This window comes from Anarrhichthys ocellatus, unplaced genomic scaffold (assembly GCF_004355925.1).
Source record: "Anarrhichthys ocellatus isolate YVR2014 unplaced genomic scaffold, GSC_Weel_1.0 scaffold7, whole genome shotgun sequence".
NCBI lineage: Eukaryota > Metazoa > Chordata > Actinopteri > Perciformes > Anarhichadidae > Anarrhichthys > Anarrhichthys ocellatus.
The window spans coordinates 4,799,471-4,823,692 of NW_022280037.1; the positions used below are offsets into that span (position 1 = coordinate 4,799,471).

The window sequence follows — 24,222 nt, forward strand, 5'->3', positions numbered from 1 at the left end:
GTGTCTGTAAATTCCCTATATCTAGTGTGGTTTATTCTAGTTAAGAAACCTTAGACGGGAATGAGATTTGACAAATGCATATAACTTTTACTGTAAGGGAATTCAGCAATTTTTTTCATTCTGCCAATTCTAGGGGTTTTGTTATAATTCTGAGATATTTGACATTTTCGAACTTTAATACTGGCTTTCCTTGAAGTCAATTTAGGCAAAAGTACATTTATTTTTGATTGCTTTTGCATAATTCTATTTGTTACTATAAACTATTACTCTACTACATGTCAGCGGAAGCTATTGTAGTTTTAACAGCTATAGACACTGGTCACTTTACAGGTTAAGATTTAAAACATAAAATCATGATCAGATTGTAATTTATGATGCATTATTATATATTAAACTGTCCAAAAACCTCATTAATGGGGGACTCACTTCTGAAGGCAGGACAAAGTAACCCCTTATCTTTGTGTTTTGATAATGCTACATTTACTAAAGTGAAGGGTCTGAGTAACTTACTTCCATTACCACTGGCATCATTCAACTACCTGTGTGTAGCATGGGTGGGTACCAGTGTGCTGCAGCGTCAAAGCCATATACTGGGTGTACATCCCAAGTCTCTTAAAATGCATCTAAGATAAATTAGACGCCCTTTCCTCTGATTCCATGTGTTTTTATGTTCCATCCTTTGATACTCAATGTTTCTGAGTACATGTATTTTGCCAGGGTTTAAGGCTTTAGGGGGGACATTTGGGATTGGGCCTAAAAGAGTTTTGGGTTGTACCATTAGCCCCTATCACGCCCTCCAAACTCCCAAGTGAGAGGATGTTGTGCACTTCCGGGTCGCTCAGCTAGCCAACGTTAGCTATCCAGACAAACCGACTAAATTGTGACAATGACAGCGGTCGCATAGCTGACCGAGCTGCCTGAAAATGAGGAGCATTCTGTTAATCGCCTTTCTGGCTCCTTGTTGGGTCAACGGTGCAATTAAGTCGACAGTTATTACGGAAGAGAATCACGAAGAAAACCCGGAATTCGGTGAGTAACTTAGCAAGCTAGCGTTAGCGTAAATGTTATTGCTAACGTTAACCGTTGTATGAACGATTGTAACGATATGTAACGATGATGAGCGTGATTTGGTGCTATATTTGTTGACATTTGTACTGTTAAGGCACCGAGTCCTGGTCTAATTAAAACCATATCATTAAGCTAGAAAGAGGATCGTCAGCTCCAGATTGTTGTATTTGACCGTTACTGGGGATTTACATGAACACAAACGTAAATTCTGCTCGCTCGTGTCTGACCGTTGTCGTCTCTCAATGTCTTCCAGGTGCTCTGAACTCCATCCTGTCAGATTTTGAGGTGCTGCCATTGTCAGGCCTCCAGCTGCACTCTGTAAGGAAGAGGGACCTCCACACCCCGTCCCACCTGGAGCGCCTTGTGAGCTTCAGAGCCCTGCACAGGTAACCACCTTACAGCTGACTTTATAGCTGACATAAGCCTACATCCAAGTACAGCTGTTTTGATCTTTTGGAGTGATGGTACAGGAGATCCCTTCTTAGCGGATCTCCAATGTAAAGCCCAACTCCCATTACACGTTGATTTGAGAGTAACTGTGGCACACTATATCAAATCAACCCTTTCACACTCTATGAGTATGCACTCGGATCATACCATGGTTTGCAAATGTTAAGTTGCAGTCAGATGCAGTGTGGTACTAGCTAAAGAGACAAATAGACACACAGCTGGTGGCCAGTTTATGTTTAACTGTATAGTGAAATGCCATTGTCGGGGACACCAAATCCCATGTATTGAAAGAAGCCATGTAATCATGTTTAATATAGATATTGTGTGTCGTTTTATCTCTTTCAGAAATTTCAAGCTGTACTTGACCACCAACACGGGCCTCTTCACTGACAACTTTAAAGCTGTGTTTGTTGATAAACACGGGAGCGAGGGAAACTACAATATCAATCTTCAGAACTATTTCACTGGACATGTTGTTGGTAAGTGTTATTCTAGGATTAGGTATTCACTCATGTCTTCGTCTAAAGAAACTACCGATTGATTTTTGAGACCTATTTGCCGAACATGAGCAACAACCTTTTAATACGAGTTACCTTATTGGTGTTTGCAGGAGAGGAGAATTCCCGTGTGCAGGCACACATAGAAGGAGATGAGTTTTCTGCTCACATTCTAACTGATGCAGCCGAGTACAACGTAGAGGTAAGAATCATCTTGTCTGTGTAGAATCCAAATAGAAACAGTCAATTGTACGCTGAATATACCTGTAGACATTCATTTAACATAGTGCTTCATTGCTGTACTGTAAACCTGGGAAGCTTTAGCCTTTAACTTACTATTGCTCTGTATTTTCTTATTTTTTTGAGTGCCATTCTGTGTGATTATACGATACGTTTATACACCATAATCTTGGATTTACCAGTGAATATTAGTTGAACAGACAGCACTTCAATCTCAGTTGTTTCAATTTAAATCCAAAGTACTGTCGGGCAAGATGCTAAAACAAGACTAAACAGTACATTGTATGAGAAGTAATAAAGTGCCTACATTGCAATAATCCATGCCGTGGTGTTCTTTTTAAATGCCCCACGCCACTTCACCTCCTATCTATCTTTTTTTCTTGTTGTCATTCTTTGCCAGTATCTTTACGTATTCTTTCTCTCTTTTTGCTGCACATTTTTACCCCATCCTCTCTTCTCCCTGTGACCCTCTCTGATGCCTCCTGTCTTTCTCTGGCCATCCAGCCCCTGTGGAGGTTCACAGATTCCCCAGCTGATGGCAGATTGCTGGTTTATCGCTCAGACGACATCAGGAACCTGAGCCGCATTGTCTCTCCAAAAGTGTGCGGTTACGTCCACGCAGAGGCTTCGGACCTCCTGCCACAGGCTTCCGGGAGGGATCGGGACGGGCAGGAGGAGGTGGACCAGGGAAAGGGTGAGCTCCGCTGTCCGTTTTCCTCGCTAGGAGTGAAGAGTCTTGCAAATGTGTGTGTGTGTGTGTGGTCATAGTTGTAGTGGAAATGTGTAGGAAGAGGACGGCATATAAGGGGCGGCTGGAGATCACAAATGTGGTGCAGCCTCGGCTCTGTGGACGGTAAAGAGCAGATAAAGAAAGAATAGGAGGATAACAAATGTTTAAGGGAGCGAGGAGGAGGCTGTAGTAGTGAGACAAAAGAGGTGGGTGTTAAGTTCTGTAACACTCACTTTATTTAAAAAAATCCTTTGTTACACCGAGCCAAAAGTTCTGCACATTCACTACACGCTGCTGACAAGTGGGTATTATGTAACATCCAAATGCCTTTTGATTCGTTAGTGCTGGAAACGTAAAGCATATAGCAGTGATACTGTGCCAGAGACTTCTTAAACACCTCTCACTGGCAGCTGGGTGAAAACACTCACTGGGGATATAAGTTGAGGTGAAGGTTCTCATGGAGGAGGCATTCAAATTCACGGAGGCTCTGCTGCCCAATGAGATGACTCCGAGTCCTCACTGGTCTCCCACTGCTTGTTGTGGAAGGCAGGGTACGCACACCCACGCTGCTCAGCAGTGTACAGCCATGTGTATGATGTAATGTCTTCCTGTTGTCCTTTTTCTGTTACTCTTCAAGTGCTCATTGTTTGATAAAACGGATCTTTACTTTCAACGTTTTAAAATGTGAGGATTTGCCGCTTTCATTTATTTCTGAACAACTCAATTTAGCATTTTGAGACCTCATCACGGGCTCTGGAAGATGTTGAAGGGAATTTTTAACTATTTCTTGCATTCAAAGGTTAAAACTGAAGCATTACCTTTACAAAGTTAGAACCCTGAACTACAGATGTTAAGTCTAGTATGAGCATCACTTAATCTATTTGGAAAAGTCAAGTTTTGTGTTCACAGATTTAACAGAGAATTGTGTGTTTTATAGAACTCAAAGTCATCACGTGTGCCCCAAACCTCTGCTCCAGCTGGATAATTGTACCTGACATTGTGCAGCCTAGTTTACTATGGTTGTCTATATACAGTAGACCCCATTCACACGTACTATCATGCTATGTACTAGAAAGAGAAAATGCTATTTAATTTGCTATTAATTGGCTTGAAGAACCCGAAGCACCTCTGAATCAGTTCACAGGCAAACAAAAAGGAAGACGTGCTGCTAAATGTAAAAATGAGGGCAATTAACAACGGGATCCTGGAGCATGGCCTCATTGTTTGATTCTTCATGCATCTGTCCTTGTATGTTTTAAATATGGTAACGCTTTAAAAATGATTGTTACAACGTATTCTTTTCCTGTGTTTGCTTGCCTGCGGCCGTTTTTCTTCACCTGTTCCTGTCTCTCTAAACACTCCTGCTGTCTGTCCCTCGTAGGCCACCACCACAGAGAGAAGAGACAGGCTCACGACCACAAGAAGAACACCTGCCCCCTCTTGCTGGTTGCAGATTACCGCTTCTTTCAACACATGGGCCGCGGACAAGAGAGCGTCACTCTCAACTACCTGGTCCGTCTTTATGATGCTATGTACAAAAAGTGCAGAGAGAGTTCACCATGTGAAGATTTAACATGCATCCACAGGGTGTTACAGTGAACAGGACTAGAGCAGAATGCATGTTTTTGCAGTCAAAGTCAAAATAAATGTGTGCTGTTCTTGCTTTATGATTTTTTTATTTTGTTCCTTCTCTCACTCCAGATTGAGCTGATTGATCGAGTCGATGACATTTATAGGAACACAACCTGGGATGATGAATACAAAGGCTATGGGGTCCAGATCCAGCAGGTGTGTTTGTGTGTTCTACTTCATTGTAATATGGTTCCAGTCTGACTTATGGAACAATTTGTGGCGATTTAAGCATCAGACATCACTAGACATCACTGCTCCCAGCAGCACGATAGCTTTGTTTTACATCAAGTCTCTCCCGGAAGCGGAGCTGAGAATAACACTGTCCCCTCAGTGTGTTGAGAACTTGAATTTTTCGGAGGAACTGAAAGCTTTTGTGTGTGCCCTGTGGGGTAATTTAATTTGTTCCACAGGCTCTGGGGATGAATAGAGACACTGTTTGTCATACTGCGAGTCTCGCTTTTTCTCACTGAAAAGATATGCACTCATTTAGCTGCTCCGAGTTATTGTCCAGCATACATGTCAAGAAGAACTTGTAATGTACCGCTTCTAATCCCAATGCCTTTGTTATGAACAACAATGATGGCTTGAAACGCAAAGCCCAAAACAGGATGCTGACTGACTAAGAGTCACTCTAACTATGCATTAAAGGTTTCAGGTTCAGGGCCATTCCTAAAAACTATGTTGCAGCTCAATGTACAATAATTCCTGTAATAATTAATTTATGATTTGAGGGGGAAAATACATCTTTTGTGTGTTATACATCCTTATGAGCCAGTACAATAAGATTTGTTTAAATTCTTTGAATTGTGAAATTGTTCATAAATGGTGTCTTTGGTTACCATTCTCAGATCATCATCAACAAGGAGCCGACGAAGGCCCCCGACGACCATGCTGGCACAAGCTGGGTCCACTATAACATGGAGAACAGCCCTGTGAAAGGAAAAGTGGTCTGGGACGTGAAGAGACTTCTAGAGGTAGGACAGGGAGGAAGAGAAAGATGTACACGTAGGGAGCGTACGTTTGGGAAACACTATGGGTCCCTTATCAGGCAAAACCAGGGGACTGTCACTGGATATGATTTGGGAAAATTAAATTTAATTGTCAACAGAATGTTACATTTGCTCACAAAAATGTGTAAAATGTACATTTGCACTGGAGCTATAGCAGCTTATCAAAGATATAACCGGATGATTTGGCAGATAAGTAACAAGAAAGGCCATTTTAAGAATGTCAACGATCTGTTTGAGGTAATTTGGAAAACGAATAATTAATAACTAAATATAGATGTCCCGCTCAGTAAAAACCTTGCTCAAAAACCTTGGAAAAACAGAGACAAATGACAAATGTTGATATATAATAACTCTTCTTTTTGTCCCTCAGCAATTCAGCTCCGACATAGCTGGGAACGCCTCCAGTGTGTGTCTGGCCCACCTGTTCACCTATCAGGATTTCGATGAGGGCACACTGGGACTGGCCTATGTGGCCCCCTCCAAACCTCAGGCCCTGGGCGGCCTCTGTCCAAAACGTGAGGACCCCCCCCAACCTAAACATTTTATTTGACCTACATTACCAACTGTTTTATGGAGCCCTGGGCTTTTGTAAAGCAAAACAGATGCTGAGATCTTGTGGTGATTTCTGTCCCTTTTTTTTTTTTTAGCGTACTACCCGTCTCACTCCATACACAAGCCCAGTTACCTCAACACGGGTCTGACCAGCACCAAGAACTATGGCAAAACTATCCTAACAAAGGTCTGAGTTCCCTCGTTTTTTCAATCTTCATCCTCGATAAAACTAATTACTAGCTGCAGGAAGTTATGCAACATGTCACCCTGCCATATGTAGACTCTAAGTAGAGCAGACACACCTTTTTGTGTGGGTGTTATGAGTAATGATCCTAATGCTGTTGCATTTTGAGACCTCAGTTATCAGTATATTGCTTGCTCCTCAGCACAGTTTACAGTTAAGCTTCAACACATGAATGTGAGCTGGGAGAAAGTCTCTTATAGTATGATAATATGCATGTTTTTTGTTGTGACTACATAACATAAGTGTTTGTGAACGTGCAACGACACACAGTGTCAGTCCTGCATTTCGTTGCTTGACAGAATAGAGTTTTCGTGTGATTTGTTCTCGATTGATTCAACAGTAAACTATATGTTTCTATCAAATAACTCTGGTTGGTTCGTGTCCCATCAGGAGGCGGACTTGGTGACCACTCACGAGCTGGGCCATAACTTTGGAGCAGAGCACGATCCCGACAACATCCGTTACTGTGCTCCCAGCGACGACCACGGGGGGAAGTTTGTCATGTACCCGATTGCTGTGAGCGGAGACCATATCAACAACAAGGTACCCTCTCTAACAGTGAACAAGTAAAAAGGGCTATTCATTCACTTATTCAAATTCATAACAAACAATGCTGACATGTTTGAACTGAGTTCTGGATGCATTGTAGCACAACTGTTTCACTGACTTTAAATACATATTTTGTAAATACATATTTTTGCAAATATGTATTTAAGGAAATAGCTTTTGATTTGTTGTGAATCGGGAAGAGATTTACATTTTGTATTATTCTAGTGTTTTAGCTTCATAGCAGTCCTTTTGTCATGTCACCGTTCACAGTTAAGCATAAAGCATCCCACTCCTAGTTAATATCTAACCCTCGTCTACTTCTACTTCCTCCTAAAGCGCTTCTCCAACTGCAGCAAGATCTCCGTAGGAAAGACGCTGCGTTTCAAGGCGCCTCTGTGCTTCAAGGAGAGGAACAGTAAGGTATGTGGGAACTCCAGAGTTGAGGACGGGGAGGAGTGCGACCCCGGCCTGCTCCACCTCAACGACGACCCCTGCTGCTCAGCCGACTGCACGTTCAAACGTGGCGCACAGTGCAGGTATGAGATCCAAAAGACGCATTAACTTGTATGTCAGGTCTAAAAATATGCTCAAACGTTGGATTCATTTGAAGATGGCAGGAGGTGTGTGTGGCACTAGATTGAATACATTCTCATGTCTCTGTTCTCTCCACAGCGACAGAAACAGCCCTTGCTGTAGGAGCTGCCTGTTTCAGCTTGCAGGAAGAAGGTGCCAGGAACCCATCAGCGCTACCTGTAAAGGCATATCATCTTGCACAGGTGGGCGCCTCCTGCTGGTCAAACACAAGATCTGCAGTCATCACTGGAAGGCTGTTTCTTTGACGTTAGGCCCCTTCTATTGATACGTTAAAAATATGTCTGAAATATTTGATACCTCTACCTCACATGTTAGGCAACAGCAGTCAGTGTCCCCCTCCTGAAAACGCCGACGACAACACGGTGTGTGTCGACATGGGCCGGTGTCACAATGGAGAGTGCAACCCGTTCTGCGAAGCCTTGCAGAACCTTCAGTCCTGTGCCTGCAACGGTAAAGAGCAGCTCATTTCTCACAAATGAAAAACTAAATAGTATGACACTTGTTTTTATTTTCATGAATACTATGACGTTTTTTATGACAAATTATATTCTAGCATTTTTTATTTTATTTTTACAATTTTATACCAGACTCTTTTTACAATTTTATACCAGATTTTTTTATAACATTTGTATTCCAGTTGCGGTTATGGCATGTACCAGTACATTAGTCATGCTATGACACCTTTTTACGAGTTTTTTCACTTTTTGTATGAAATATTTTATTGCATTTTTATGACATACTATACTAAGAATCTTTTATGTCAAACTGTACTATGACACTTTAAAGACATTTTTATGACATTTCATACAATACAATTATGTTTGATGACATTTTTAATGACGTTTCTTATGGCATACAATAATATGACAGTTTTTTACTTTTTTACGACATGCTATACTATGACACTTTTTAATTACATTTAGACTGACCGTTTTTATGATCTATTTATGTTCGAGGATAAAGGATTTTTCTAAATGTCAGTGGCTTAATAACATGTTTTAAGAGATCGCTCGCAGGTTTGAATGAATGCTGTGTATGCACTGCGACTGTTAATTAAGAGTATAGTTATTAGAACTTTTTTGCAAACGTATAACACAGTTAATCCCCTCTCACCTCGCAGAGACGGAGGACTCCTGTAAAGTGTGCTGCAGGGGAAAAGATGGCGCCTGCTCTCCTTTCACACAGGGCAATGACACTTTCCTTTTCCTTCGCAAAGGAAAGCCCTGCACTGTGGGCTTCTGTGACGGAGGCGTGAGTCATCCATCTTTTATATCTGTTCACTCTGTCCTACCATGTCTCCACCATGCTTAGTATTTAGTTTTTTTCTTCCCGAACACAGTCCAGCTCTGAAAGGTCCACAGTTATTATGCTTCATTTGGCTGAGTGTCAATGTTCTCTTGTTTAAAACAGGGAAAGTGCATGAAGCAGGTGCAGGATGTGATCGAGAGGTTGTGGGATTTTATCGACAAGCTGGACATCAACACGTTTGGTAAGTTGAATTCTAATCAACCCCATGAGAACATGAGTATCTGGAAAGTCTTTCTTGTTGATTGTAGTAGCTGAGTCTTGTCACCCTGCTTACCTTTCGTCTTTCTGTTTCCGTGTCTCGTCCATCATCACAAACGCCACCTGTCCATCAGGGAAGTTCCTGGCTGATAACATCGTGGGCTCTGTCGTGGTGTTTTCACTCGTCTTCTGGATTCCTCTCAGTATCCTCGTTCACTGTGTGGTAAGAATCAATCTACACTAGTTACCTATTGTCTTCAGTGGGCCATTAACTGCTCCTTTTTGGATCTTTGGTCTTTACAGTAATTACCTAAATTGTTGAACCTTTTTAAATGCTGACCATTTTGTCCCTTTTTGTGTTTCTTTCGCAGGACAAACGACTTGACCAGCAGTATGAAGATAACACAAAGTCCTTTTACTACCCTCCAAGCGTAAGTTTCTCATCTCTCATGCCTTTGTGTGACCCTGTGCCTTGCTGCCACACTAACCAAACTAATACAGTCACACATTAATTTTTTTTTTTAAACACATTGTCGTCTTAAATATGGAAGGGAGAGGAAAGTGTGAAGGTGTGTTGTTCAGGTGGAGGCGTCTGTGTCTAGATCCCTGCGTCATTTGTCAGCATTGAAAGAGGTGCTACAACATGTGCGTTCAGCACAAATCCTGCTTGGTGGGAAAGTAAATAGGATTCAATTAATAAAATAAGGATTTACTTCTTGCATTTGTAACATCAAATGTATTTCTGGTATGTTTGACAGTGATTTAAAAAAAAAAAAAAAAAAAAAAACTTTGAAATTAAGAATTGCTTTTGCAATATTTGAATTAATATCCGATAACAGTTGTGGGGTTGTTTGCGTGTTTTGCATGATCAGAACTCATGCACACAGTCGTGATAATTAGATTAGCTGAGCGTTAAACACTGAATAATAAAATCTAAGGACGTCTCTTTCAACAACGTAAACCTTGATTGTTGCTTATAATTCGGAATATTTGAAGCTTTGAAACCAAGTTATCAGGGGCTTAAAGAAATGCTTTCTGTGGCATCACAAGAGCACAATGCCTTACTTCTTAATTTGACATAGCTTTTATTGGCTTAGTCTTGAAAATACAAGAGGGGAGAGCAGAACACGAATGGATTCAGAATCCGTAAAGGGCCTCGCCTGCCAGGGCCAGGTTCACACTGCCAATGACCTGTCCATCACTCTTTGCCTTGGCCCCTTTCCATTCTCATTGGAACTGCAGCAGATGGTGGAAGTTTGTAGTAGAGCTCCCGCCCTAGGTGAGTGCGTGTGCCATGGCTTTGGTGTTGCGTTGCCATTGAGTCCATGATGATGCATGGTCACCGGCCCACGTTTGGCATACTCCTGCAGTCACTTCCTGCTTGACGTAATCACTGATCAGGTTCCACATTTCACCGAGAGAGATGAAGTGAGCTAACGCTAATTCATGTGAGTGGACAGCGATACGTGTGCTCCTCTGCACCAGAGTCAGATCTGATCAGAAATTACCTCAAGAAAGCAAGATTGCACTTTTTAGGAGTATTCAAACCGAGAGAGGACTGAGAAGGTTGCACTTTGTTGTCTTTTTGTGAAATCGGATGCGGTGTGTGTCAGCGTTTTTTAAGTTTGCATCTGCTGCTGTTAAAGCCACAACAACACAACAACAGGGTCATATTCTTTAGGTGGCTGTTGTTTTGATTTACCTTTTTTCTTTTTCTTTGTGTAATGGCTGTCTGCACTGTTTTTGTTTTAGGTTTGATTGGCAACACGTGGAGACTGAGAGTACATTCCTCTGTAGATCTTTGTCATGGCCGACATTTTGACTTGTAATAGCAGGAACAGCACCGGAGCAACTAATCACATTAACGATGGCTTAAGTCCATTCAGGTGTGACAGTAAGTCCTGTAAGTGAGCCAGTATGCACAAAGCAGGGCCCATGTGCTCCTAAATGGACTGCAGACATTATTAATATCAGTTCCACCTCTGTTTCACAAAATGTCCACCATGAGAAATGTTTGTTTTACTCATTCCCACTTTAAAGGGGACTAATGTCTCTCAGTACAATGGGCTTTAAGGTTTCCATTATTAACTTTGAGCAGAATGGAGTAAAAAGGGAATGGATCCCTCCTCTGTCAGAGACGATCAGCTTCGACGTGCTTTGATCTCACATGTTTTTCTCGCTCTTCAGAGTCAAGACATGCTGAGCAACCTCGAGTCAGCTTCCGTGCGCATCGTCAAGCCTCCTCAGCCTCTGTCCTCCTCCTCCGCCGGCCGGATCGCGCCCTTCTCCCTGCCCCAGCAGCAGAGCCAGGTAGGGGCCTCTCCCGCGGCCAGCACCAGTACCCAGGCCCCCGACCCGAGCTGCGAGCCCACCCCGGACAGCGAAGGGGGGCCGCGGATGGCCACCATCCAGGAGGACACCAGCAGCGACTCTCACCCGGGAGAGGAAGGCCCGTCGGACGATTTCACAACCGCAGGAGCCTCCTCGTTGGTTACGAAATCCTCCTACGAGGATCTGACCGAGCAGAACCCGTCAGCCAAGGAGCGGCGGCGCCTCAAGAGGCAGGAGTGCATTGACACAAAAGAGACAGAGTGCTAAGAGTAAATCACCGGTATGTTTGGGGTTTAGTACCAACTAGGCACCAACACGTACAGGCAGCCTGATGTGTGTTTTAGGGAACATGCAAATACAGGCAGCATCAAATGATCTTTTTTTGTCTTAACCCACTGGCTACATGGTTTCAGAATATGCAACTAAATGCTGGTGCGCAAAGTATCGTCTTCATGGCAATGCAACGTCACCAGTTCGCTCCACTAACAGATGATTTAATGTATCGTTGATGATCGTTGTGCTTATGTTACTGTTTCAAGAAACTCAGTGCGACATGTTAAAAAGCAAACTTTGACTTCAAAATGAGTTTTATCCTGAATCTCTGTGTCATAACTGCACTTGGAGTATTTTTCCACATCACTGGAGAATTGAAATAAGTTTTATACATGTTCTTACTGTGCTGTCATTCATAGTTTATTTTAGCTTGTGAAACATGTCCCCCCCCACTTTCCCCCGTTAAAAGGTTTAGTAAGAGGTTATATTGTCTTTATGAAACAACACGGTGCCTTTTCTGATTTTGTGCCTAACTGTAGATGAACAATCCTGCATTTCATTTTAAAAGAAACTTCCTGAGGTGCCCGAATGTTATTTTTCCGTTTGGTTTTCTGTCCTTGTGGCAATGTGAGTGATGCACCTCTTTGTTATTTTAAGCCGTCTCGCCACTGTTGCCTGCTGTATCACGTTACATAAAGTATGTACTGACTGTCGGTCAAGGAGAAAGAAATACTGTCGCTAACAATAAATACTGGATTGATGTGAACCGTTGTACAAGCAGATGTCCTGTCACATATTCTGTGTATATTCTTCATATTTCTATGTTTATAAAAATCACCTGAGTTCCTTTTTTCTTTTTTTTTTCTTTTTTATTATATAAAGTTTCTTTTTTGGATTTCCTACACATCTCAAAATAAAAATCTTTATTGTGCATTTTAAACCTGAATACATGGTCTCACATTTGACATACTGGTACAAAACAAATCACAGCGGCTTCATTTATTGTAGTAGAGATGCAGTCCAGTGTGCTGGTGAGTGTTTTATTAACAAAATATCCAGCCCTGTAGGATTTGAAAAGGTGGCATCGTCGTCTTCTTCACTGGTCACAGAGCAGACTGCTCTCGGGGCTCTTTGCATCCACGTCTCCCCAGTAAGGCAAGATGAAGGGCAGGTCAGCCACACGGCTCTCCAGCAGCCCCCACAGGTGCTGAGCAATGAACTGGTTTCCCTTCTGTGAGAGATGCAGCCCATCGGACAGATACACGGTGTAGTCCTGCGTAGCGGAGGACACAACAGTGAGACTTTTGTTAAAGTAGGAATTTGAAAGAAGATATTGGGGCATTAGGAAAAATCTCAATACGAGGTTTAGTCACTTATCATTCAGTGTATTTCATATTGAGACATTTAGGAACACTATATTCACATTAATAAAATCGTAAATGTCGTTCAAGATTCTACAGTGGCCTCTAACAACACGTAACAGTTACCCACCTGTCCATCTTTCTGCATGAGTGTCCAAAGGTCCAGGGCGACTGCGCCACACTGACTGGCAACCTGGACACACGCCTGTGCATACTGCCCCGCTGCAGAGTTGTAGCGGTTGAGTGGACATGCTGGAGAAAAAAAAAGGAAGACGAAGCAGCACTGGTGATCTCTGTAGGCGTGGAATGTAAGATTGGCCTGTGTGACGTTACAAAAGCAGGAGAGCGGAAGATTTGTGACTGAGTGTTACCTTTTAGAATACACTCCTTCTCCCAGGCTGGCTCATCAACAGGTGGAGGGGTGATGAATATAACTCGGTCTGCCGGCACTCCAGCCGAGGCCAGAAGCCTGGAGATGTCCCTCAGGTTCTCTGAATACTCCTTCAGAGGGACGTGCTGTTGTGGGTTTTTATCTGCATGACAGGAAGAAGAAAGAAGGAAAAATCATACAGAAACATTAAGATGGAATGATTCATTATTAGAGATAATATTTTCTATGTTAAAACATTGTTTTTAATTAGTCATTTTGATAATCCCAAAAAGACTAAGCAGTGAATTGCAGAGTCTGGAAACATTTAAAGGTGCACTCCAGTAATTAGTATTGCACTTAGATCATTTAAGCAGCTTAAGTTGACACATCCTGACTTTTAGTCTCAAGTATGGACAAAGCTCCAAACACACTGGATCCTACATTGTGAAACAGGATCTTGTCTCCGTGCCAGTAAATATCCTCGCGTTATAAGCCGGTTTGGAACATGTGTTCACAATGGGAGAGTGTAAAATGTAGTAAACAGAAAGATGTGTCATTGTGGACTTTATTGTCACACAACTCAATGCACATTAAGGACATTAAGGTTGTTCTCACAACTCCGAGAGAGATTAAAAAAATAAATAAATTCAGGAAAACTATTATGTTTTTAGTGGTCAGATTAAATGTCATAATATAGTGTTTCATAGTATCGTGTTTTATGAAATACTATATTGTGAAACAGTATTAAAATGTCATAATATAAGGTTTCATAAAAAAAGTAATTCAATGTCAATTAAAATGTACTTCACTCTGGAGACCTTCTGTAGGTCATTTTGGGCTACAGTGTGTAAGAATAGTAACCGTATTCTATATTTTTCATATCTAAATAAATCTATAGATGTTAAGTGCCCTTTAGTTGGCTCCCCTGGCCCAGGTTGCCTACCTTAATGATACATACTTCTGACATCAGACACAGAGAGCTTGCAGCAGTGTATTTATCATTACTAAACTTCTTAAATTGTCATGAGAGGTTGTGTCTGTGACATTGTACCTTCCAGTGCACAGTCGTTGGCTCCAAAGAAGACAGTGACAGCAGCTATGTTGTTGTCTGCTGCGTTTGTGATGTTGATGAGGCGAGGAAGAAGTAGTTTAGCCCATCTGGAGTTGTAGCCAGACAGTCCTCTGTTTACAACATCACACTTTCTAAAAAGGAACATACAGTGGGTACGGAAAGTATTCAGACCCCTTTAAATTTTTCACTCTTTGTTTCATTGCAGCCATTTGCTAAAATCAAAAAAGTTCATTTTATTTCTCATTAATGTACACTCAGCACCCCATCTTGACAGAAAAAAACAGAAATGTAGAAATTTTTGCAAATTTATTAAAAAAGAAAAACTGAAATATCACATGGTCATAAGTATTCAGACCCTTTGCTGTGACACTCATATTTAACTCACATGCTGTCCATTTCTTCTGATCCTCCTTGAGATGGTTCTACTCCTTCATTGGAGTCCAGCTGTGTTTAATTAAACTGATTGGACTTGATTAGGAAAGGCACACACCTGTCTATATAAGACCTTACAGCTCACAGTGCATGTCAGCAAATGAGAATCATGAGGTCGAAGGAACTGCCCAAGGAGCTCAGAGACAGAATTGTGGCAAGGCACAGATCTGGCCAAGGTTACAAAAGAATTTCTGCAGCACTCAAGGTTCCTAAGAGCACAGTGGCCTCCATAATCCTTAAATGGAAGAAGTTTGGGACGACCAGAACTCTTCCTAGACCTGGCCGTCCAGCCAAACTGAGCAATCGTAGAAGAAGAGCCTTGGTGAGAGAGGTAAAGAAGAACCCTAAGATCACTGTGGCTGAGCTCCAGAGATGCAGTAGGGAGATGGGAGAAAGTTCCACAAAGTCAACTATCACTGCAGCCCTCCACCAGTCGGGGCTTTATGGCAGAGTGGCCCGACGGAAGTCTCTCCTCAGTGCAAGACATATGAAAGCCCGCATAGAGTTTGCCAAAAAACACCTGAAGGACTCCCAGACTATGAGAAATAAGATTCTCTGGTCTGATGAGACCAAGATTGAACTTTTTGGCGTTAATTCTAAGTGGTATGTGTGGAGAAAACCAGGCACTGCTCATCACCTGCCCAATACAATCTCAACAGTGAAACATGGTGGTGGCAGCATCATGCTATGGGGGTGTTTTTCAGCTGCAGGGACAGGACGACTGGTTGCAATTGAAGGAAAGATGAATGCGGCCAAGTACAGAGATATCCTGGAAGAAAACCTCTTCCAGAGTGCTCTGGACCTCAGACTGGGCCGAAGGTTCACCTTCCAACAACACAATGACCCTAAGCACACAGCTAAAATAACAAAGGAGTGGCTTCGGAACAACTCTGTGACCATTCTTGACTGGCCCAGCCAGAGCCCTGACCTAAACACAATTGAGCATCTCTGGAGAGACCTGAAAATGGCTGTCCACCAACGTTCACCATCCAACCTGACGGAACTGGAGAGGATCTGCAAGGAAGAATGGCAGAGGATCCCCAAATCCAGGTGTGAAAAACTTGTTGCATCATTCCCAAGAAGACTCATGGCTGTACTAGCTCAAAAGGGTGCTTCTACTCAATACTGAGCAAAGGGTCTGAATACTTATGACCATGTGATATTTCAGTTTTTCTTTTTTAATAAATTTGCAAAAATTTCTACATTTATGTTTTTTTCTGTCAAGATGGGGTGCTGAGTGTACATTAATGAGAAATAAAATGAACTTTTTTGATTTTAGAAAATGGCTGCAATGAAACAGAGTGAAAAATTTAAAGGGGTCTGAATACTTTCCGTACCCACTGTACATCAGATTCAGATATTAGTCAAAGGCACACCATTTAGTTTGGCTGAACTGATCACTTTTATGGGAACCAAAAACACTCACCGTGCTAGTTTGTTGGCAATTTCTGCACCCCAACCATTGGCTTGAAATGAAAACTGAAAGAATCAACAGCACTAAGTTATTCATTGCAAACTTAAGCTGGCCAGCTAGCAGCCAATGCTAAATACACGACTGTTACTGACTGTTGGCTTGCATGACATCACAGTCTTTAAAATTAAGATTGTGCACGAGCTAACCTGTGTGATGGAGTCCCCGAATAAAATCACTTTGGGCCATGTTACTGTTTTGAATTTAGACATTACAACTGGCTGCACCATTCACTGTATACGAAAAGGGCTGCACGAGACTGGACTTCCGGTTAGGGGTGTGTGACGTATTACCACACGTCACAATAAAAGTTTTAACATCATGACTTCTTTACATGTATTATATTAAGCTAAATAATGCATTAAAAAAATATAATACAAATGTAAAAATATAATATAATTAGAAAATAAATGCAATAAAAAAATCTGGATTTATATCAATAAAAGGTAGACTTAATAATATTACAAATTATCTGTAGAGCGCGATACAGCAGCAACACAAACAACATCCATCCTTCAAAATGATCATTGGGTTGAGTCAACACCTTTCTAAAACACGTTCATTAAAAACTGAATATTATAACCTTATTCAAGATAGAATTTGTTGCAGGACTGTTGTATTAGACGACATTACTTTTTTAATTTATACAAGTTGTACAATATTTCAAACTACATAGATATGCGTTAAACTTCTGGTATGTGTCTATTCAAAGTAGTTGAACGTCATAGGCAGAAATCAACATATTGATTCCTTTGTATCGTGTAATCTTTTACTTTACTGTTTCATTAGATGAGCCGCTATCGGCGTCCCGGAAGTATTGTCTTATCCACACTCCGGAGCAGAGGGTGGCGGTAATGCACCAATAAACTGGATGCCAACCGCCGTAAAACCAGAAGAAGAAGAAGAATCGTCCCGGAAGTCTTGTTTAGACCCGGCAAACATGGCGGAGGTCAGACTGCTGTACGGAAGGGAAGCCTACAGTTTTGCACGAAAAACATGTAGTCGATACCACCTTGAAAGTCAGATTAAGCATAAGGACATAAGGACCGTTGGAGTTTCACGGGATAGTTACACAAGGGTAACACCACTGTCTGGTAGTGTTAACAATGTCTGGGATCGCTATTATCTTGGACTCAACAAAGAGTCGTGTCTTTATAAAGGACAGATTCAAAATATAGAGAAACTTCTACCTCGGTACCGAACAAAGTCCCGGAGGACTCTTCGGTCCGCTCGTGGACACCAGAGCCTCGGCTTGTTTTGGGGACAGTTTGTGTTCATCAGAGCTTACAGCGACACACGATCTGAGCCCCTTTACAAAACCAAAACAGGCTACTATGACGTACTGGAGGTGTCACCCACTGCCACTCAGACCCAGGTAAAAACGGGCTACTACAAGCAGTCCTTCATCTACCACCCGGACAGAAACGCCGCCAGCGAGGACGCCACGGTCCGCTTCGCTGAGATCAGCGAGGCATACACCGTGCTGGGCAACAAGGCACTGAGGAAGAAATACGACCGGGGTCTGCTGAGTCAGTCGGACCTCATCGCGACGGCCAGACCCTCCGCCAAGGGCGCAGGGAGCTCCGCCAGAGACCCCACCGAGGGCCAGCGGTCCGCGGTGAGCGTAGACAACCGAGTCTTTGATTTCGACAAGTTCTTCAAGGAACACTACAGCGAGCAGCTTCAGAGAGAACGAGACTTCCGAGTCCGCAAAGAGGAGATGCTGAGGAAGAAGGAGGAGACGATCGCGGAGAAGAAGATGGGCAGGATGATGGAGATGGGAGTTGTGGCGCTGATATTGATGGCGTTGGGTTTAGTGAAAAGTTTGCAGCGAGGATGAAGATCGTTCAGGTGGAGGATGTTGTCCTTGTTTAGGAATGCTGGACTCACTTGAATCATCACCATTAACACTACAACAAACAACAACACTGCTCTTAAACACCCTCTGTTTTGACCCTCGATTACAATAATGGAATATTGTGCAATATAATTTAACATCATCCTTTGGGTCAAAGCCACACAGTGCAATTAACATCTGAACAAAATGGCCAAATTATTATTTAAATCAGTAATTATCTGATTAAATAAGATTATCAACTTTGGCTTTTATAAAGTCATCTGTCTTGCAGATTTCTTTATTTTTAATGACAAGTTTTGACGATGGTTTCATGTATTGCTATTTATGAAACATTTGTAGCAATGTAAGGAAGTAAGGGATGTGTGTATCAGTCATATATTGAGAGCCCCATGCTTATAACAAAAGGTGCCTTGGGATATATTTATTGTAAAAATGAACACTGTTCAGATGTTTAATAAATGACATGATCAATGCCTGGCAGAGCACAGTGAAACAAATGTTGCTCGAGTCTTTTGTTAGTCAACATTACACCAACACTGATTCACTGTAAACCTCAGTTAAAGAACTTTTCTGACACTAGCTGGTGAAATAAATAATCAAAACTTAACCAAAGGCATAGTCGTTCAGGAGTCGATGGTTTGTAAAATCCATTTTTAAATGTAGAATGAACACAAACATTTAGTGCATTTAGAGATCCACAGTTCACGTCACAGTTAAAAGTAAACAAGTCATATCAGTGCACATTAATAACCAACTCTGGTCAAACAAAACCCACAGTGCATTACATGAAGACAGTAAACGTATTAAATATATTAAAAGTGCTTGCATAACAAAAAAGAAACTAAAATCTATCAAGACAAATTCTATCTACACAGCTTATTAAATTACATTTTTTTTCTTTTTACTTGGTAGCTCACAAAACATTAAGTTCATTATTAAAAGGCCAATCTAGTCTTTCCAAATGGCACTCATAAAGTGGGACTGGGATTGGTTGCTGAGGCTTCCCATGACACCAAGCCAGACATGGCAGGTGCGTGATGATTTGAAACGGTGTCACAATGATTCTCAGGAACACGTTATCCCATTTTTTAACACACAAATACAAGCGCCGTGTTAACTTCCAACACTGAATTTGTAGAAGTATTCTTTGTTTTCACATCTGTGATGGCTTAGCTTCAGAAACTCTGTCCCTCGTTAGTTCACGGGCGATGTCCAGTTTGTTGTGATGAACACTACAGTCCCGTCCGCGCTCTCAGATGACCGGGTTGAGGGCGTCATAGAGCCGCTGCACTGCCAGCTCAACCATCTCTCTCAGGGAGTCGTCCTCTGAGCATTCCTCCTCGTAGCACACCGACTGATAGGGGGAGAGCGAGTCAGTGAGAGGGATACAATAAATCCACATACATTGTTCTGTGTCTTGGTGCGACAGGCTAAAAGCTTCTCACCCTCGTTTCCAAGCAGATGTGAACCGTCTTCCCATCTACTGTCACAGAGATGTTTTTATCATCACTGAAATCCACACATTCCTCTCCAAACATGTCCCTGAAGACAGAGAGAGAAGCAAGATATGCTATCATAAATAAAGTAAAGCGCAGTACACCTTTTAAACACAGTGTTTCCATGTTTACAATATTATAAAAGAGTTCGTATTGGATTGCGTGTCACTCACTGCAACATGACTCCTAGTCGGGTCTGGAAGATGTCCATGTCCATGATGGCACTCTGGGTCTCCATGGCTGTCAATCATGAATCACATTAAATAGGAATTCAGAAAAAACAAAGCCCATGACAATAACAAGACACGATGCCTTATGCTTCTTTTTTTGTAACTAGGCAAATGGGTTCAAATGAAACTTCCTACGGTCCATAAAGCATTCGAAACTAAAGATCCAGATAAACAACAAACATGGCAGATTGTCAGACGGACCTTTCTGTGCCTTTGGGTTTGACTGCACTTCCAGCACTACAGTGGTGACAGCGTCGGCATACATGTCGTTGAGAGGGTTTGCTAGCCACTGCGACAGGAGATGAAGACAAAGGGTGTTTGGGTAAATGAGCCCCGTCTGAAGAGAGCAAAGTGTTGCTATCGTGCATCAGACTAAGCAGGACCACAGGACGCCCGACCACTCACCTCCAGCACCACCATGCCGACCTCGTGGACCAGAGTGATGTTTTTAAAAATCTTCAAAGTGTTCTTCTCAGTTCCATCCAGTTCCTCTACGTCACCTGAGTCAAGAGACAAAAAGAAGAAGACAGCCACAGTCAGTACGGTGTAAACTCAAACTCACAAAGTTTGCACAGACGTAAACATGGCGGCCTTACCGGTGAGGTTCCTCAGATGGCAGACGAGCAGTGAGTAAGGTCCAGTGAACGGGATGGCCTGGCTTTGTTTCACTGTGCTCATGGCCAGCTCTGTATATGCTACAAAACAGAAGCATCGGGTCAATTCATGATGCCTCAGATATTAAAAGAATGGGCAGCAGTTTGAGTAAACAAGTAGGCAGTTTCTTCTTTCAGACACGTAACTTTCATCATTATTTTAAGCATGGGCTTGGCTTATGAAAAGCTGGAGCCAACATGATCAAGAAGATTACCCTTTTTTTTTTGGTCTTGATTCCCAAAGTCACTGCCTGAAAATTGACTCAGATTCTCAAATGTATTGTAGCCAATGAACTGGATCGACTGGGGCTGACTACCAACGCACACAGGTGGCCCTGTGCTGCAGCCTGCAGGTGAGACAGTTTGGAGAACTCAAAAAAAAAAAAAAAAAACTTACTAGAAAGGTCAGAAGGATTGAGGATGTGGTAGTTGAAGTTCTTTTTCACCAGTATGCCTGACACCCTCTGGCCCTGGGCACACTTCTTATCAGCCAGAGAGCCCATCACCTGGAGGGGGAGTAGTGTTCACTTCTAGTGTCAGCAGCATTTTTAACAACACCAGCACAGGGTCACGTACTACATGCAACAATCACGAGGTAGCATTTTTTTTTTGCTATAGAGACTTCTTCAGACCGTAAAAATCTAGAGAGAAGAAAAATAAAAGGTCAGAGACAGACAGGCAGTTTATTGACCTTGGCCAGTTTCTCTCCCCTGAAGTTGAGGGTGACAGCTTCTGTGTTGCGAGGGTTGTGGACTTCGATGTGAACCTGGTCATTATCCTCGTACTCCCTGATCAGCGCAGCCTTCAGACGGGCCATTTCATTCTGCTCCCCGTGGACCAGGATCTGACGATAACATGCAAGTGAGGAAGGTCAAGGACTTTCATTTACGACTGCTGTCACTGAAGGGTACAAACAACGGAGAATTCAATGAGTTATTTATTTTCTCTCCTACCACATGAGGTGGTTTGAGGGCCCTGATGAACTCGCTGGTCTGCTGGTAGTCAGTGTGGGCAGAGAAAGAGATGTAGTCCACGGACATCTTCAGCTGCAGCTTCTGCCCTGACATGGTGGTGATCTCCTCCGGCTCAGACATGATGTGCTGCAGAGAGACACACGACACATCACAGTAAGACGCTGTAATAACACATTCACTGTATCTGTCTATTATCTATCTGTTATTAGAGAAACAGCGTCTGGGATCCTGTTGTAGTCGGACCTTGGCCAGTGTGCCCTCTACACAGTATCCAGCGATGATGACTCCGTTCCTCTTATCGGTGCACCAGCTCTCAAAAAGCTCTCTGGAGAGCCCGCTCTGCATCATACCAGGAGAGGCCATCACCACACTGGGACCGATGTCATCAAAGTGATCCATGCTCTGGAAAAAAAACAACACACACACAGACACACCACTGTTATATAGATTCAGCAGCCTAAATCCATAACAGTCTGTATATGTAGAGCTCTCTACCTTGAGGTTGCTGATGTGCTTGAAGACAAAAGGGTTGTTGATATTGATGGCTTTGCGGATCTTGTCGTTCATTGCGTTGACGTAGGTCTGGTACACAGCCATGCACTTCTTGGCCAGGGATGATGCATAGTAGATGGGGATGTCATGGAGCTCCGGGTGGTTCTGCCAGTACTCATCTGCAGGAGAACGTGAGACACAATCATACAGACTCCTCTGATTGACACATAATCGAATACAGATGCAACAGACAAAACATGCAATACAACGCAGGTATTAAGCAGAGAAAAGGGTCATATAAATGATAGCATAGCGGTGAAACTGCCTATTCAGAGGCGTAATCCATATCAGAACTCCTCACCCAGAATGAGCAGCAGTTCCTGGGCCCGCCCCAAGGCGAACACGGGGATTAAACAGCGGCCTTCTCTGTTGACGATGTCATGGACCGTGTTACAGAAGCGAGCTTCTCGCTCCTCCCTCTTCTCGTGGATGTGGGTGCCGTAGGTAGACTCCTGCAAAAGAATAACAGGATTCACCGCATTGGGATCACCCAAAGATCCATTAAAATGAGTGTACAAGGTGATTGAATATGTGGCGTACTATGATTAAGATGTCAGGTTTGACACTGGGGATCTCTGCTGCCATCAGATGCCGGTCTTCCTGCCGGGAGAAGTCTCCCGTGTACAGCAGCTAAACAGGCCGACAAAGGTCTCGTTAAGTGAACTTAGTTTGTATGCATCATTAGATCTCTCGGGAACAAAAACCAAGAGTCGTTTACCTTGACTCCTGCTATTTCGATCATGAACATGGCCGCTCCCAGCACATGACCAGCGTGGTAGCACCAGAACTTGATTCCAGCCACCTCCTTGACCTCGTGGAAGTTGATGGTCTCGATCTTATCCATGCTCTCCTCCAGGTCAGTCTCGGTGTACAGCATGTCATCTGCAGAAATGTTGCTGCGATAAATCAAAGACAAAACGATTGCGGGTACTGTATTATTATTTTTTGGAAGTTTTCCACAATGATGACTGCTGCTGCTCCTACCTGACTTTGACGTAGTCCGACAGTAGCCAGCGGTAGATGGCCTTAGTGGCGTGGGTCATGAAAGTCCTGCCTTTAAAGCTGGTCTTTTGTAGGAACCAGGGCAGAGCTCCACAGTGATCCAAGTGGAAACTGGTGAGAGGATACAGACATCATTATCAAATGACACATCCTTAGTTATGTTTTAGAATACAATCAAAGTAGAATGCATTAATAAGGAGATAACCGATACAGAGGATACTTAAAAATAGAGAGTTCAACACATAGAGGGAGGAGGAAAGACTCACTGGCTGATGAGCAGCAGGTCTATCTCAGCTGGGTCTATCAAGTCTATGTAGGGGAGAGCATCCATCCCCTCCAACCCGGGGTGGATACCACAGTCCAGCTGCAAAACACAAAAATGACTTATTTCACCCAGGATAACGCACTCAATATCAATACTGCTTTTCAGGGAGTCCTGGGTACACAGGACTATATAAAACAACAACAAAATAATTAAAACATATAAAATAAAAACAACACACAGCCTATTGGAGCCTACACAAAATAAGAACATAGAATTACATGTTTAGATAGTTATTGCTGTTCTATAATATAGATGTGTGGTGGGGTTAAAAAATAATATTTTATCTCTTAAATGAAGACAAAAATATTTACCATAATTTTCCTTCCTTTGAACTCCAGGATGATGCATGACCTCCCAACCTCCTGACCAGCGCCCCTGTAGGTAACGTTACATAAGAATATAGCGTTAAAGCGAACGTTACATTTATGTATTGCTATTATATTTGCATATTGAGGCAGCCATTCAAAACCTGTATTCATTAAAAAATAAATAAAATAAATAACTCACAGTGGACGAATTAGCAGCTGGTCACTCTCCTCTGCGGGGACAATCACCTCTACTTTGCGCTTAGTCGCCATGTTTGTTAAATTTCGCACGTAAATATTAAAATAGAACAAATAAATGCGGTCATACTGCGCTGCACGACCTGCTGCACTGTTTGTTGCATGAATGAGAGAGAGAGAGGGGGGCGGAGTCATGTGACGTCAGACTTCCGGTGGTGTACCAAAATACAGCCGACCAGAAATTCAA

General features: G+C 42.6%; 4 protein-coding genes across 6 annotated transcripts; 2 read left to right on the forward strand and 2 right to left on the reverse strand.

Moving 5' to 3' along the window:
• The first annotated feature begins 58 nt into the window (after positions 1-58).
• On the forward strand, positions 59-12,622 carry adam17a (ADAM metallopeptidase domain 17a). Of its 2 annotated transcripts, XM_031847867.1 has the most exons (20): positions 59-1,029; positions 1,322-1,454; positions 1,864-1,997; positions 2,129-2,217; positions 2,760-2,949; positions 4,367-4,497; positions 4,687-4,773; positions 5,466-5,591; positions 5,998-6,142; positions 6,275-6,366; positions 6,814-6,966; positions 7,309-7,508; positions 7,645-7,748; positions 7,882-8,016; positions 8,687-8,817; positions 8,977-9,055; positions 9,207-9,295; positions 9,444-9,503; positions 10,315-10,351; positions 11,260-12,622. In XM_031847867.1, exons 1-20 carry the CDS (start codon positions 924-926, stop codon positions 11,646-11,648), a joined length of 2,610 nt encoding a protein of 869 aa, XP_031703727.1. In that variant the 5' UTR covers positions 59-923; the 3' UTR covers positions 11,649-12,622. The 2 variants fall into 2 exon arrangements, with proteins under 2 accessions (XP_031703727.1, XP_031703728.1); XM_031847868.1 differs by lacking the exon at positions 10,315-10,351.
• iah1 (isoamyl acetate hydrolyzing esterase 1 (putative)) lies at positions 12,564-16,646 on the reverse strand. Of its 2 annotated transcripts, XM_031847872.1 has the most exons (7): positions 16,532-16,646; positions 16,338-16,390; positions 16,249-16,251; positions 14,459-14,610; positions 13,409-13,570; positions 13,168-13,289; positions 12,564-12,949 (listed from the first exon to the last, which is right to left on the reverse strand). In XM_031847872.1, exons 1-7 carry the CDS (start codon positions 16,610-16,612, stop codon positions 12,773-12,775), a joined length of 750 nt encoding a protein of 249 aa, XP_031703732.1. In that variant the 5' UTR covers positions 16,613-16,646; the 3' UTR covers positions 12,564-12,772. The 2 variants fall into 2 exon arrangements, with proteins under 2 accessions (XP_031703732.1, XP_031703734.1); XM_031847874.1 differs by lacking the exon at positions 16,249-16,251.
• A 670-nt stretch (positions 16,647-17,316) lies between these two features.
• Positions 17,317-19,393, forward strand: LOC116383781 (chaperone protein dnaJ 10-like). Its single transcript, XM_031847870.1, has one exon. The coding sequence runs from the start codon at positions 17,323-17,325 to the stop codon at positions 18,220-18,222; it is 900 nt and encodes a 299-aa protein (XP_031703730.1). The 5' UTR covers positions 17,317-17,322; the 3' UTR covers positions 18,223-19,393.
• Positions 18,596-24,184, reverse strand: cpsf3 (cleavage and polyadenylation specific factor 3). Its single transcript, XM_031847869.1, has 18 exons — positions 23,980-24,184; positions 23,784-23,847; positions 23,414-23,511; positions 23,130-23,258; positions 22,864-23,041; positions 22,686-22,775; positions 22,447-22,597; positions 22,089-22,264; positions 21,837-21,995; positions 21,573-21,719; positions 21,311-21,463; positions 21,017-21,125; positions 20,563-20,661; positions 20,372-20,466; positions 20,168-20,255; positions 19,910-19,976; positions 19,686-19,782; positions 18,596-19,594 (listed from the first exon to the last, which is right to left on the reverse strand). The coding sequence occupies exons 1-18, from the start codon at positions 24,168-24,170 to the stop codon at positions 19,493-19,495; spliced, it is 2,193 nt and encodes a 730-aa protein (XP_031703729.1). The 5' UTR covers positions 24,171-24,184; the 3' UTR covers positions 18,596-19,492.
• Positions 24,185-24,222: the final 38 nt, after the last annotated feature.

Excerpts from the sequence above, each read along its gene's own strand:
- adam17a (XM_031847867.1), top strand. The coding sequence starts at position 924 with ATGAGGAGCATTCTGTTAATCGCCTTTCTGGCTCCTTGTTGGGTCAAC. Across the intron at positions 7,509-7,644 it reads AAACGTGGCGCACAGTGCAG|CGACAGAAACAGCCCTTGCT; the intron begins GTATGAGATCCA and ends TTCTCTCCACAG. Across the intron at positions 7,749-7,881 it reads AGGCATATCATCTTGCACAG|GCAACAGCAGTCAGTGTCCC; the intron begins GTGGGCGCCTCC and ends CTCACATGTTAG.
- iah1 (XM_031847872.1), bottom strand. The coding sequence starts at position 16,612 with ATGGTGCAGCCAGTTGTAATGTCTAAATTCAAAACAGTAACATGGCCC. Across the intron at positions 13,571-14,458 it reads CAACGACTGTGCACTGGAAG|ATAAAAACCCACAACAGCAC; the intron begins GTACAATGTCAC and ends CCTGTCATGCAG. Across the intron at positions 13,290-13,408 it reads GAAGGAGTGTATTCTAAAAG|CATGTCCACTCAACCGCTAC; the intron begins GTAACACTCAGT and ends TTTTTTCTCCAG.
- LOC116383781 (XM_031847870.1), top strand. The coding sequence starts at position 17,323 with ATGGCGGAGGTCAGACTGCTGTACGGAAGGGAAGCCTACAGTTTTGCA.
- cpsf3 (XM_031847869.1), bottom strand. The coding sequence starts at position 24,170 with ATGACTCCGCCCCCCTCTCTCTCTCTCATTCATGCAACAAACAGTGCA. Across the intron at positions 21,126-21,310 it reads GGGGAGAGAAACTGGCCAAG|GTGATGGGCTCTCTGGCTGA; the intron begins GTCAATAAACTG and ends CTCCCCCTCCAG. Across the intron at positions 20,662-21,016 it reads CAATCCTTCTGACCTTTCTA|CATATACAGAGCTGGCCATG; the intron begins GTAAGTTTTTTT and ends TCTGTTTTGTAG.